The 15,533-nt window shown below is 35.9% G+C and overlaps 1 protein-coding gene across 3 annotated transcripts in view; it reads left to right on the top strand.

The window, feature by feature from the left end:
• Positions 1–7: 7 nt before the first annotated feature.
• Brcc3 (BRCA1/BRCA2-containing complex subunit 3) overlaps positions 8–15,533 on the top strand; it is a 35,388-nt gene continuing 19,862 nt past the window's right edge. For 2 of the 3 annotated variants that reach the window (XM_027432504.2, XM_027432505.2), the window contains exons 1-6: positions 23–145; positions 733–749; positions 1,583–1,637; positions 6,358–6,477; positions 14,541–14,628; positions 15,052–15,140. In XM_027432504.2, the coding sequence (XP_027288305.1) occupies positions 23–145; positions 733–749; positions 1,583–1,637; positions 6,358–6,477; positions 14,541–14,628; positions 15,052–15,140 (492 nt within the window). Of the gene's footprint in view, positions 146–732; positions 750–1,582; positions 1,638–6,357; positions 6,478–14,540; positions 14,629–15,051; positions 15,141–15,533 lie in introns of all 3 variants that reach the window. The other variant, XM_035450229.1, reaches the window with a different exon arrangement.

Genomic DNA, 15,533 nt, shown 5'->3' with positions numbered 1-15,533 from the left:
GACGTGAGTGTTACCGACAAAGATGGCGGTGCAGGTGGTGCAAGCTGTGCAAGCGGTTCATCTTGAGTCTGACGCTTTCCTAGTTTGTCTCAACCACGCTCTGAGCACTGAAAAGGAGGAGGTGATGGGTCTATGTATAGGGGAGGTGAGTAGGTCTGCCAACCAGGCTGAAATCCTGCTGAACAGTACCCAGTGGTCCCTGAAGAGGCTGGTAGGTTACAGGAACGCGATTTAGGTCTTTCGCGTTTTCTAATGCTGTCCCGGGATCCTTTTCTTCTGGTGTCCTCTGATTCATGCTTATGTTCCTGCATACCCTCAGAGGTCCACGGGTGTGTGTGTGTGTGGGGGGGGTAATCACACCAATGACCAAAGCAGCAAATCAGGCCAGAAACACATTCTGGTATAATGTGGGTATCGACATATGAGAAAACAAACACCCCACCGCCACCAGTTTTCTCTATGGAAAGCAGGGCCATCACTAAAGCATTTTAAAGTATGACAAAGTACTCAGGCCAGAAGGATTTCCTGGACTCCAAAGTCTCTGTTGTGGCTAAATATTACAGCGGTGTGAAAGTAGATGATGAAATACACTGAGTGTAGTAAAGTGCTTACATTGAATCCTCCAGTCTTTCATGCTGTTGTGTGTGAACATATGATCTATTTTTCATGTAAATTTGCATCCCTAAAACGAAACAATGTGTCAGTAATGTTTTCTGCTCTTTCCTACTCCAGTTGAATGATGACATAAGGTAAGACTATATTTGTTTACTTACATCATATTAGAATCTCTAAATTGATTCTTAGTGAAGAATTATAACAAACTTTGCTAATAGTATGTATGATTTATATGTTAACGTTAACAGTACAGAGCTTCCTCAACAATACAATCTGAGTTCCACCACAACCATAAAGTTTCATTTTAACTTTATATCACAGCATGATTTTATTTGAGATATTTAAGCTCCCATGTGGAAAAATCTGACTGAAAGAACCATCATCATATATGAACCTGTAAAAAGTTCCTATAAATACAATTTTGTTGGAGCTTCAGGAACCCAACTGATTACTGCATGATAGGAACATGAATAGAACTTTGTTGACTGAAATAAAGTTGACTTATTAAAAATGACTAACAATATACTTGACATTTGGTTCTATTGGTTTCCATTTTCTTTGTGTTTTATATTCTCCCCTGAAATGTCAGGGACATGCCAGTAACTTTCATTGTGGCAGATAATGTCCACACATTGAGAGGCTTTTCCCTTGTTGATTCATTTCTTCATCTAAATCGTCAGTGGATTTCTGTTCCCTCCCCATCCCCTGTAAACCCTATGTGATCCTAGAGGTTCCTAGTAACTTGAAAGCTTGAGAGATGATAAAACCTTTGAGTCCCCTTTGTTTAAACTGCAAAGCATAGCTTATTGTTTATTAGGTCCCCTCCTTAATACCTGGAGTCTGTTCCCCTTCCCTCCTCTTTTATTTCAGCTAAGGTTGCATTGCAAAAACTGTTTATCTTATTTTTTCTTAACTCTCTTTTCTATTCCAAACCCCAATTTCCCCTTTTCTAATCTATCTCCAATAGGAGTGACTCCAAATTTACATACACTGGGACTGAAATGCGCACAGGTGCAGAAAAGGTATGTATGCTAAAATTTTGCATGATGGAAATTTGCAGTTGGGGAGGAATTTCTGCAATCTGTTTGATCACTTCAGCCAGGTTATTAATCTGCTTTGTAATTGTGCAGCATGTTTTTTTTCCTGCTAAAACCAGATTAAAAATCTCACTAGAATGGGACCTAGTTAGTTTCTGTTCTTTGTAGGAACTTTACTTGATCAACAGGAATAATGTGATCAACATTACCCTGTTCCTCTCCTTGCTGTCTCTATTTTATAGCCTTTCTCCCACTTTCCTTAAGATTTTGAGGTTTGGTTCATATTCTTTTTACCTTTTTACCCACTCCCAAATGGTCTATTCATACTTCTCATATAAATCTATTCATGGTGTCATGATTTTTAGTCCACTGTCTGTTCTCCTGAGTGTGCACCCCCACCCCACTTTTCCTGCCATTTTTCTAAGCTAATTGTATAAAACCAGTTAGGTTTTCCTTCAATATATCAGAGTCTAATGGTTCTGTAAACTATTATAAAAATAATTGTTTCTTATTCTTTCTCCAAGCTATTAGGCAAAGCATCTACTTATTATCTTTATGTATAAACTTCTTCACCATAACCACTTAAACCACCTTTCTTCCTGTGTTAAAAATTTCTATAGGATTAGAAGCAATAGAATTGAGATCTCTTTCTTCCCCTTTCTATGATATTTGTTATAAAAGGCAATTTATAGGATGTCTTGCTCAGTTAGGGGCCTGGTGGTCCAAAAATGACTTTCTGCATGCTGGAGAGCAGGCTAATTCATATTAGCTAAACTGACAAGCTGGGAGCCTCTGCTCAAGGAGGACAAATGCTGCAGCCCCAATCCAGGCCTGGAAGCTCCCTGGTGTGTAGCTGCTGTGCATCTTCACTGGACAGCTGAAGGCTCTGGATTCTGGTGGCCATTGGTGATGATGACAGTGCTACACGCACTACCTCAGGGAGGATGGAACTAGGCTTCCCAGGCAGGCTTATTTTCCTTTTCTTGAATTCTGCCTGGGCTCCCAGACTACTGCTTGGAGAATCCCCTCTGAAAATGATGCTGGAACAGGCACATCAGAAGTGAACTTCCCTATTCTTACCCTAGGCATCTATCAATCCAGCCAAGTTGACAACTCAGAATAACTATTACACTTCTCCTATTTAAAAAATGTTACAGGGGTTGGAGAGATGGCTCAGAGGTTAAGAGCACTGGCTGATCTTCCAGAGGCCCCTGAGTTAAATTCCCAGCAACCACATGGTGGCGTACTACCATCTATAACTGTAGTTCCATGGGATCTGATGCCCTCTTCTGGTGTGCAAATGTACATGCAGACAAAACACCCATATACATAAAGTACATAAATTAATAAATCCTTTAGAAAAAGTCACATTAGACTGCATTGCTATACTTAAGTCGTTCTTATTTTCAAAAAGGAAACAAAACCTTATTCTATATCTTCCTTTATCACTAATCTTTTGTAAAGTTTTTTTCTTGGTTTTAGCATGTCTGTATACCAATATTTATAGTTCTTATTAGCAGCATATAAAAATCCAGTCTGATGAACTTTTTATTTGGAGTTTGTTATTTTTAGTAGTTGCTAATATGTATGAATTACAGTTGCCATTCTTTTGCTTCTCACTTAATCCACCTTTTACTCTAAATTATTCGTTTTCTCTTTTCTTGCCTTTTCTGTTAATCAAATATATTTTATTATTCTATTTTGACCCTCCATTTATTATAATATTATTTTATGTTTTAGTGGTTCTCCTACATATTACAATATGTAGTCTTCATTTGTTATAGTTTAGTACAACTACTTTTGCCATCTCTCCAATAATACAATTTTGTTATATCTTAATAAACTCACTATAAGTTGAAAATATCCTAGACCCCCAAGTGTATAATATACTTAAGGTACCAAACACCCTAGCACACTGCAGTATCCATTGTTTATCTTCATGATTGTATGGATTACTAAAAACCACAGTTCAGCATTGCAAAAGTCTATTATGTTACATGTTTGTCAACAGCCCAGGAGAAAATTTAAATTTGAGGTATGGTTTCTGCTGATTGTATACTATATCCCATCAATGTAAAGTTGAAAAATCCTTGGTTGAACAGTCAGAAGTTGTGAAGTATTTGCACTAAAACTTTAGAACATTTTTTATTTTAATTCATATCCTAATACCTTTTGGATTATTGTCATACATTTTAATTCTATATGTATTTTAAGCTTTATTTAACATAGCTATTACATTTTTGTACACTTTGAATTCATTGTGTTTATACAAATATTTTTATGGCACTTAGTCATTCCTTCATTTTTTGGAATTATCTTTCTGTCTGAAGAACTGTAACATTTCTGTCCTGATAATATATTCTCTCTATTAGGCAGCTGAAGATGTCTTTATTTTGTTTGTAGTTTAAGGGATACATTCTTTGAGTATAGAATTCTCAGTTTGTGTGTATTTTATTTTAGTTCTCTAAGATGTAATCTTTGGGATTTCATAGTTTCTGTTGAAAATTCAGCTGTTTGTTTCATTATTTGAGAGGGGCTGCATCTGTCTCTGTTCCTAGTTTTATTTTTCTTCTACTCTATGCCTGCCACACATTCTACTAATTGCTGGTAAGAAAATCATAAATGAAATATGGTCCCTGCTTTTGAGAAGCTTATATTCTAGTACAGGAGAAAAGTGTAAAAATAAATAGAACACAATGTGTGTTCTAGTGGAAATAAGTGCATATCTATTATGAAAAGAATATATACAAGGGGGAAAATGATTAGATTTGTAGTATGTTCAGGAACTTAATATGAAAGAGCTTACCAAGTGAAAATATTTACACAGAAGGGAGAATGTGTAAAAAGCTACTGACCCCCAAAATAGGAACACATGATTTATGGAAACTCTAAGTAACTGAATCATACGAAAACATAACAACCTTCTGAGATATAAGCTCTCTAGAGTTGTGTTGTGTTTTCAACAAATTATAAAGCCAGGTGGCTCACACCTATAATCTCAGCACTTGAAGAGACCATGCAAAGGATTAGTGTGAGTTTCAGGCTAACCTAAACTACATAGTGAATTGCAGGCCATCTTGGGCTATAGAGTGAAACAGTGTCAAACAACAAGAATAAAAAGAACAGGTTATTCCTTGAGTAATATTTATTAAAAGAATATTCAGTATTTGCTATGCAAATGATACCTTGTCTTGATTTTTGTCTATTCAGGATAATGTTTCATACCAAAATGCTGACTGTTCTTTTAACTATATTCACATTTTCTTTAGTAAGTAACTACAGCAAAAGGATGAAAATAATATTAATATAAGGGTATATTTTATTTAGTTCCAATGTCTAAAGTATTTCAATATATATTCAATATTTAAGAAATGTTGAGTTATTTCACATTCTTCCCCTCCCCTTTTTTGTATTAAGCCTTTTAATTACAGTGGGTATCATATTTATGGCTCATTTAAAATCAGACTTGACATATTTTAAGAGCTATGCCTAATGAATTTTATATTGTACAGTAGAGAGATCATAGCTTATGACAAAAATTTCCTCTCAGATTTCACTTTTTTTTCAGATTTCATCTTTGTCTTGCTACTTCTTTCATGGAAAGCCAACTGCCCCACCCCGATCCAAAACTTGAACTATTTAACTGTTCACTTTGTCTTTCTTTTCTTTTTTACTCTAGACTATCCTAAATGTGGGGCACCCCTCTTGATATAGGCCCAGACTTCTGGTTCCACTCTCCATACATTTTTTGTTGCCTCTTGAAAATTTTGATGATTTCCAAAATGATTCTGTTTGATCCTAAGCTTAAATACTACCAGAAGAACATTTCCATATTTAATTTACTTCTAGTTCATCCTGAAATCAACTACATGATATTAGAAACTTTGTACATCCTTTCATTCTTTCTTTTCTTAGCTTTACTAACTTATATTCTACCTCAAGCTCTACAATTACATTATTTAACCAACCTGTCTCCCAAACATTTTATTCACACTAACATCTTCTATAGCTCATATACCCACTTGGCAACTGTAGGAATTCTGTATATCCATAGGCAGCCATCAACAAATATATATTTATATTTGCCTCCCTTCTCTATGAATACTTTTTCTAATATAAATTACTCTTCTGATTTCCTCTAAACATTGATGTTTTCCACAATTTTAGTGTAGTTTCATGTATTATTCTTTCTCCTTAACCATATTAGCATTAGAACTCTGTTTTATATTACTTCATATGAAAATGCATTTTGTACATATTAGATGCTTATTCAAAAAGTACATCCTTGATCTAAATACTCTGAAATATATATCTTGATTGGGATATGGTGCATTGAAAACATTTTATTAACTAGGAATAGTAATGTATGCTTGTAACTCCAGCACTTGAAAGGTACAGGTAGGAGGATCAGAAAGGATCCCAGCTACCCAGCTACACAACAAGTTGGAGGCCAACTTGGATTACATGAAACTGTCTCAAAAATACTCTGTGTGTGTGTGTGTGTGTGTGTGTGTGTGTGTGTGTGTGTGTACACGTATGTGCGCGCTCTCGCCATTGCATCATTAATAAGAAAAGCATCGGTTTTTGAAACTGAAATTCTCTACTGCTACTTTAATAAAATGTAATCCTATAATTACAGGAAATTGGAAAGAGAAGTATAATTGGCCAGAGAGAGAAATAACCATTTCTTTGGATTTTCCTTTAGATGGATACCATCAGAATTGTTCATATCCATTCTGTCATCATCTTGCGACGTTCTGACAAGAGAAAGGACCGTGTAGAAATTTCTCCAGAGCAGCTGTCTGCAGCCTCAACAGAGGCAGAAATATCCTTACTAATACATTAGATGTTTTGTGTGTGGTGGGGCTTCTAGGCCACACTGATGCAATTGCTCTAGTCATCTTACTTTAGGTAGTTTCATAAATTTTCTCCCTGGTGAATGTTGCCTACTTTTCATATTGACCCTTTAGATCTAATTATTTGGTTAATCATCCTACCCCCCTCTGTCTCTCTGTCTCTGTCTCTGTCTCTGTCTCTCTCTCTCTCTCTCTCTGTGTGTGTGTGTGTGTGTGTGTGTGTGTGTGTGTGTGTGGTGTGTGTGTGTATTCAGGTATACTTTCTACCTTCAAAAATTTTACTTTACAAAGTAGTTTCCATATGATATTTGCCTACATGCTTATGTTAAGTTGACCCTCCCTCCTCTCCCTCTATTCTGCCATCTCCCTGCTCCCCACCCCTACTTAAATGTCTTCAATATTTTCTTTCTGCCTACACATGTGTTCTATTATCCAGCCTATTATGCTTCCTTAAAGCCCTATTCCTGTTCCTCATGGGCCTCTTTCTGGTTTCCTCACATCTACATACATTCCCACAAAAATATACATATGTAAAATTAAAAGCTAGGATCCACATATGAAAAAGAACATATGCCATTTATCTTTCTGGGTCTTGGTTACCTCACTCAATATTTTCTTTTTTTTTTGTTTCTTTTTTTTTTCAACACAGGGTTTCTCTGTGTAGCTTTGTAGACCAGGCTGACCTCAAACTCATAGAGATTTGCCTGCCTCTGCCTCCTGAGTGCTGGGATTAAGGGCTTGCGCCACTACTGCCTGCCTCAATATAATATTTTCTAATTCCACCAAATTTTAATTATCCATTCATTAGTTGATGGCAACTAGGCTGCTTTCATTTCCTTGCTGTTGTGAATAGAGAGCAGCAATGAGCATGAATGTGCAAGTATCTCAGTAGTATGCTATAGGGTTTTTAGAATATATGCCTGGGAGTGGGATAGCTGTGTCGTATGGTAGTAATATTTGAGTAATATGTTTGAAGAGCCTTCATACTGATTTTCATTGTCATGGTACCAGTTTACACTCCCACCAGTAGTTCCTTTTTCCCTATAACCTTGCCAGCATTTGTTGTAATTTTTTTTCTTTTTTAACTAAATTTTATTTCATGTATATGAATGTTTTGTTTGCATGTATGTATGTGCATCATGTGTGTACTTTGTGCCTGCATAGGTTAAATGGCATTAAATCCCCTGAAACCAGAGTTACTGATAAATGGCTGTGAACCACTATTTAGGTGCCAGGACCAGAACCTGGATCCTCTGCAAGAGCAACAAGTAATCTTAACCACTGAGCCATCTATCCAGGCTTGTTTACTTGTTTACTTGATGATAGCCATTCTGACTAGATTATGAGTTCTGGGGATGGAACATAAGGCCATGCATGCACTTAAAAAGCAAGTACTCTGTAAACTGAGCCATCTCCTCATCCCAGGTTAATCAGAATTTTATTTCCTCATTTCTTTTATTAGAAGAAATACAAATTTTGGACAGTCATGCTTGTAAATGTCCACAAGACCCAGGGTAAAATACCACAACGGTGAGGTGTATAGGTAGTCCCTTTTGCCTACCATCATACTTTCTACATATTGACTCTATTCCTTCCTGCCCTTACAATTTTTCAAATTTCTAGGTTGTTCACTATCCCTGAGAAGAGTAGTCTGTGAAACTTTCCCTCAGAAAATGCAATGAAGAGAAATGAACATGTTATTTCATGTTAAAGATAACCAAAGAATGATTTGTTTCCTGTAGTTTAAATTCCATATCTTATCTATGGCACATTAACATTACATCAGTGCCTCCAGTAGTTTATTGTTCTACTGGATTAAGTTAGTCTTGTCATGGTTCTATCTGTGCATAGGACTGGAGAAAATGACTTTTAAAATACTTCTTGTACTTTTGTATTTTGGGGTTTTTTAAAAGACGGTCTTATTCTGTAGCCTAGGCTGATCTAGCCTCTACTTCCTGAGTGCTGAGATATCAACTGCCATCACACCTGGGTCCTTTGTATACTTTTCAGACTTTACACTATGCATTTATACTACTTATATTTAAATTTTATGATTTTTGTTGTCTATAGGTCCATATTGGTTTGGGGTATTTTTGTTTGTTTGTTTGTTTTTTGAGACAGGATCTCTCTGTAACTCTGGCAGTCCTAGAACTCACTTTGTAGACCAGGCTGGCCTACGAACTCACAGAGATTAGCCTACCTCTGCCTCCTGAGTGCTGGGATTAAAGGTGTGTACTGCTACCTCCCAGTTTATAGGTCCATTAACAATTCATTGTTTTTTGTTTTTTGAGACAGAGTTTCTCTGTATAGCCCTGGCCGTCTTTGGAACTCACTCTGTAGACCAGGCTGGCCTAGAACTCAGAGATCTACCTGCCTCTGCCTCCCAAGTTCTGGGATTAAGAATGTGTGCTACCACTGGCTGGTCTAACAATATGTTCTTATTACTTGGAGTATAGTCTCCCAGTCAGACAGGAAATACAAAAGCAATAATGTTACTTTCTTTTTCCTGTGTCTAGATTTTAGGATTTAAAGTTTTTATGCATTTAGAGTATTTTGTTGACATCAAGTTTTTCTCTATTAAATTTTATATTTTATAATACTTTGAAATAAAAGTAAGATACAGAATATACTAGTTTATATATAACCTTTTAAAATACTTTTTTTCAAAGATCATGGATTGATTATATATAAAAATATATTCCCTTACTAGTCACATAATGTTTCATATTCAAGCATATTTATGCTTTGTGCATTTACATTACTTTTGAACTAATTTTTAGCTTTTAGTTGAACTATTTGTACAAATTTTTAAGTATTTAAGAAATTAGATAAAATAGAAAAGAAAATTGCCACTAAATAGTTTCTTAAAAAAGTTGTGTATATTTTTAAGTGTATGGGTGTTTTACCACATGTGTGCCTGGTGCCCAAAGAGGCTAGAAGAAGGTTTCAGATTCGCTGAAACTGGAGTTTATGAGCCTGGGTCCGTTGGAAATGCAGCCAGAGCTCTTAACCACTTAGACATCTCTTCACTCCCTCCTATAGCTTTTTTCATCTTTCCTTTTATGCATTTTCTTCTACCATGAAATCTCTTGTTCGTTTAGGACATTGATAGATTTTTATCTTGGCAATATCATCCCTGCTGCTTTCTTAGCCTGGTGTAGCAATCATTAGAGAGTTTCTGAACACATAGTAGTCACTCTGCTGTATCTGTTGGAGCACTGAAATCTGATAGCATTGGTATTCATTGTTTCTGGATATTTAAACTGTAGGCCACCTTATTTGCCACTTCTACAGAATTTGTTAGTACATCATGATAACATTTGTAATTCAGCAATCTTAAATATATGTTTTATTATTTTATATGTGGATATGTACACCACATGTGAATGCCAGTACTTCTGAAAAGTCCAGAAGAGGACGACATTGGATCCCTTAGAGCTGGAGTTACAGGCAGTTGTGAATTGCCTGATAATGGATTCTGGGAACTAAACCTGTATCTTCTGCAAGTGCAGTATAGGTTCTTAACCACTAAGCCATCCTCTAGCTCCCAATGTACCAACCTTGTCCCCAGAAACTGCAAGCCTTAACTGACAATCAAATCCTGTATTGGTATGGAAGAATTATCAACAGATTCTCCTAACAAGGCCTACTTGATTTCATCTTCCCTACCTGTCAACCTTTGCATGGTTATTTATTGACGAAATTAATTCAAGAATTCAACTGATCCAATTGTTGAGATACTTCATCAAAAACATTTTTCCAACCAAAGCTTTGGAAACTTTTTAAACATTTTTTAGAGTATGTACATATACACTCATTCTATTGAATCCCAAACAGTGTGATAATCTCTATAGAGAGCATAAGCCTGAACACAAATGCTATTAATTACTTTATGAAGCATTCATTACAAAGCAAGCTAGTTGTCAGCTTGTAGAGCTACTACAAGATTCCACCTCTGTGTGAAACTGCGGTGTTAGTGGACATGACAGCCCCCCAAATGTGATGGCTCATCTAAATGTTTCTTCTGTTTTTACTATTGCTAATCTGCCCAGGGAAATAATTTGTCAGCTCGGGTATGATGGCACATGCTTGTAATCCCAGTACTTACAAGGTAGAAGCCAGCCTGGGGTATGTAGTGAGACTGTTTCAAAATAAAATAGTTTTATTTCTTTTAACTTTATTTTTTTTCATTTTTTTGGAGACAGGGTCTTACTATGTAGCTCTAGCTGTCCTGGAACTCACTTAAATTTTTCTTATGAGTAAATTTAGGGGGTTTTTTTGTTGATGTTTTGTTTTTTTGTGTTTTCTTTGTCTTTTTATTTTTTTGGAGACAAGGTCTCACTCTGTAACTCTTGTTGGCCTGAAACTCACTGTGTAGACCAGGCTGTCCTCAAACTCACAGAGATCCATCTGCCTCTGCCTCCTGAGTGCTGTGATGTGTTCCATTATATGCAGCTTAAAATTAGGTTTTCATTTGTAAATTGATGATATTTTTACAAAATTGTCTGGTTATTTCTTTTGTTTTTCTATAGGTTTGATAATTTTGATTTTAATAGATTTTTTATAAATTATGAAAATTATCTTTTTGTAAGAAGGGTAGTGATTTTTTCCCGTTTACTTGGGAATGTAAATGTTTACTGTTATATGAGCTCCCTAATGTAATTATAGTTTTTTTTTATATTTCCTTATTGATTTATTAAACCTGTTTGCCCTTTACATTTTTAAAAATTCTATTTCTGAAATATTTATAAACCTATTAGAATTAAAAAAACAATAAAGAAACCTTGACCCAGTTTACCTGTAGGCTATATCTTACAAAATTATAGCATAAAAAGAAAGCAGGATATTGACAGTGGTAGAATATGGTTTTATGCTACCAAAATAGTTAACATTCAAACTTGGGGGCCAGTGGCATAGTTCCATGGGTAATGGTGCTTTCCCAACAGCCTAGTGACCTAAGTTCTAGCCCTGGAACCCACTTAATGGTAGAGAATTGACTCTAAAATTTGTTCTTTGGTTTCCACAGGCTCAGTGTGGCACATGCACACAATAATAATAAAAGTTTTAAATATATAAAACTATTTTCTCATGCTGCCTTTTCATGGCCACAACCAACTTTTCCCTGTTATACCTAACCCCTGACAATCACAAATGTGTTCTTCATCTCTTCCTTACCTTATATTTCCTGCTGCTTTGTATTCCTGGCCACATGAGGTTTGATGTCACAGTCTACCTTTTCTTATCTCCTGGATATTTCTATATTGCTATACAGACCCATGAGCTGGCTTCTAGGATGTTATTGAGCAACCTGGAGAACATCTGAGACTTTTCAGGATGAATTGTGTAGAGCTGAACAACTCTTGAGTGCAGGAGGTTTTCCTCACTACTAAGACAGGACCCTTCTAAGCACTTTATCCCCTGACTCCTAAAAGATGTCTCGCTACTTTGGCAGGGTATGTGTTGGGGGAAATAGCTGCTGGTCTCCATTCTGCTTCTCAGGTCCCAGTAGTTATTTACCATCACCCTTGTTAAGGAGCAGGTACTTTTTCTTAGGCCTCAGGTCCTTCCGTCACACACTTGTGTTTCTCTATGTCCAACTCAAATGGGACCTACTGGCCATATCTGTAGTCCAAAACAAATAGAATTATCTGCTGAAACAAAAATTCCTATAGTTCTGAAAATGATGTTTATTATTGAGATTACTTATTATATTCAAGTGGAAACCAACCCATTCCCAAACAAGTAATGGCTGGGTACATGACTGTACTTTACCATTACAATTACTATTTGCCAAGCACTTACTGGGAGCTAGGCACAGAGCTGAACGCCTTACACAGAGTGGCACATATACTCTTCACTACCATGTGGAACATTCTTCCCAGTCTACTGCTAAAGAGAGAGGCTCAAAGAATAAGCAATTTTCCTCATCATTTGAACATTAAAAGCACATTTAAGCAAGGTGTGGTGGTTCTACCCCTAATTCCAGGATGTGGCAAGTGGAGACAGGAGGATTGCAAATTCGAGGCCACCTGGCCTATATAGTGAGATCCTATCTCAAAAGGTGTACTGTTTCTTAGACTTAGTTGTATAGAATGTATTATGTCTGTGTGTTTAATTTTATGTATGTGGGTGTTTTGCCTGCATGTAAATATATGTATATGTATATGAACCTGGTGCTCAAGAAGCTCGAAAAAAGGTGTTGGATCTCTTGGAATTGAAGTTATAGATGGTTGTGAGCTGTCATGTGGATGCTAGGAATTGAGCCTAGATTCTCTAGGAAAGCAGCCACTGCTTTTTAACCACTAAGCCATCTCTCTCTGCAGCCCTTATATATACAGAATAGGAGAAAAATCTTTGCTGGCTGTTCTTCAAACAAAGCAGTTAATATCTGGAATGTACAAAGAATTGCAAAAATTAAACACCAGAAAACTCTGCCAATTAATATATGAACAATGAACTGAGTAGACAGTGCAATCCTTTAATTTTTATTTAATAAAATTAAATAATTTTATTCTAATTAGTTCACAAATAAAAACAGCTGGTTTAACGTAGTCACTCAAACAATTGCCCAGTCCAAAACTCTATACATCTCAATATAGTTAGAATGGCCATTCTGAAGCAGTGGAGCTTCAATTAGGTTTTTTTTAAACTTTCATTATCAATTACATGAATGTTTTGCCTGCACGTTTGTCTATGTACTATGTACATGCAATGCTTTGGAGGCCAGAAGAGGGTATCAAATCTCCTGGCACTGGAGTTACAAATAGTTGTGAGCTGCCACGTGGGTGCTAGACATTGAACCCAGACCTTTTGGAAGAGCAGCCAGTGAACCTCCTCAGTCCCTCAATTACATTTTTATTCACTTATTTATACAAAAAGAAGAAACTAACAAAGTTGAAACTAGGAAAAATAGCATTAAATTCTCTTTCATGATTCATGTTCTCAAATGAAGAAACCTCTGGGTACCTGGCACACACATGGTACACATACATACATGCAAGTAAAACACGCAGATAAACTAAAAATAAATAGATCTTTTTAGAAGAAGCATGACCATCCAATAAATATCTTAAAGGCATTTAACATCCAGTCATCGAGGATATGTAAATCAAAATTATGTTGTGATCCCATTTCACGTCATCAAAATGGCTATCATTGGTTGTGTTTTAATATAGGTAATTTGTAGGAAAACTAAGCAGCATTTTACAGGATGTGGGAAAATGAACTGTGGACTTTGTATGCCCAGCAACCACTTTACTTTGCTGTTTTTAACATCTGACAGCTTACTATAGAGAAATTAAATAAATTTTAAAAATTATTATGGCTTGAAGTGTATCTCCTTAGAGGTAGAGCACTTGCCTAGCATCCCTGTTCTACCTTACAGTGCACACATATTTGTGTGTGTGTGTGTGTGTGTGTGTGTGTGTGTGTGTGTGTGTGTGTGTGTGAGAGAGAGAGAGAGAGAGAGAGAGAGAGAGAGGTTCTCAACCTGTGGGTCATGACCCTTTTGGCAAACCTCTATCTCTAGAAATACTTACATTATGATTCATATCAGAACCAAATTATAGTTATAAAATAGCAATGAAAATAATTTTGTGGTTGGAGTTCACCACAGCATGAGAAACTGTATTAAAGGATTGCAGCATTAGGAAGGTTGTGAACCACTGGACATGAATATGCATGTGCACTTGCACACACACACATTTACTTGTTATATTTCCTTATTGAAAGTGGGAGTAGACAAAGAAGACAGGACTCTCAAATTGAAAATATAAATGAATTATGAAGATTTAAACAAGCTATTTTTGTAGAGTGTAAAGATTTGAGTGACCAAATATTTGCACAATTGCAGTAAGGCAATGTAATATAAATATGAGTTATATTTAAAGAACTGACTTTAAGTGAATAACATTGGAAGTTCTGAGCATCAACCTTATTTCACCTTTAGTTATGTATTTTGAGCCTTTATTATAAGTATCAGGGTTTTTCTTTTTTCTTTTTTCTTTTTTTGAAAATACCTTGACAAACATACAGGTTGGCTGAACTAACAGGCCGTCCCATGAGAGTTGTTGGCTGGTATCATTCCCACCCTCATATAACCGTTTGGCCTTCCCATGTTGGTAAGTGTTATAAGGTTGCAGTGGTTGTTTATTTTCCCTCAGTTACATAACATGGTTATCAAAACGCTTTTCCTTCTAAGAAATATTTTTTTCATTACCGAAGTCTGTCTTCTAGTCCAGAGGAAATTATCAAGTTTTGGGGCTAGCCGAAGCTTTCAATTTTTTTTTTTTTAAATCTATGCTACACTTTGTAGTAGGGCCACTCTTGGCCTAAACAGTCTAGTTACTACTTAATAGCAAACTTTTCATAATATTTCTTTAACTGGGCAAAATACGCTGACATTCATATTGTCATTACAATATATCCCTATTTTGCCTGTAAAATATCAATGTTAACAAGATAACTAACAGTCATTATTGTTATCTCTAAATAAAATCTGTTAAATACAGATTATTAACAGAATATTTTTATTTATATTTCAGATGTTCGTACACAAGCTATGTACCAAATGATGGATCAAGGCTTTGTAGGACTTATTTTTTCCTGTTTCATAGAAGACAAGAACACAAAGGTATTGTATATATAAGTGTGTTTGTGTGCATACACATTTGTGTGTGTGTATGTGTATTTGTACATAGAGTAGATACAGAATAGGGAAAAATCTCTTTGCAATTTTAATAGGATGGTCAGGGAAGTTTTCAATGGGAAGGCTTATTGAGTCAAGATTGGAAGAAGTTAAGGGAGTATTTTTTGGGGGGAAGATTATCCCTGACAGAGGAAATAGCAAGTGCAAGCACCCTATGGTGAGTGTGGCATTCCCAGGGATGGTGTGGCTGTAGTAGAGAGAGAAAGACCATGACAATGTATTCTAGTTTGCCTCAGTCTTAATTTTTATACTTATATTTCAATGCACTATTTAACTAGCCTTTTTATCTCTTGGAAGTATTCTGGTTTTGTCATCCTT

Source organism: Cricetulus griseus, chromosome X (genome assembly GCF_003668045.3).
Source record: "Cricetulus griseus strain 17A/GY chromosome X, alternate assembly CriGri-PICRH-1.0, whole genome shotgun sequence".
Taxonomy (NCBI): domain Eukaryota; kingdom Metazoa; phylum Chordata; class Mammalia; order Rodentia; family Cricetidae; genus Cricetulus; species Cricetulus griseus.
Note: the sequence above shows the minus strand (reverse complement) of the source record. Positions and strands in the feature narration are given on the sequence as shown.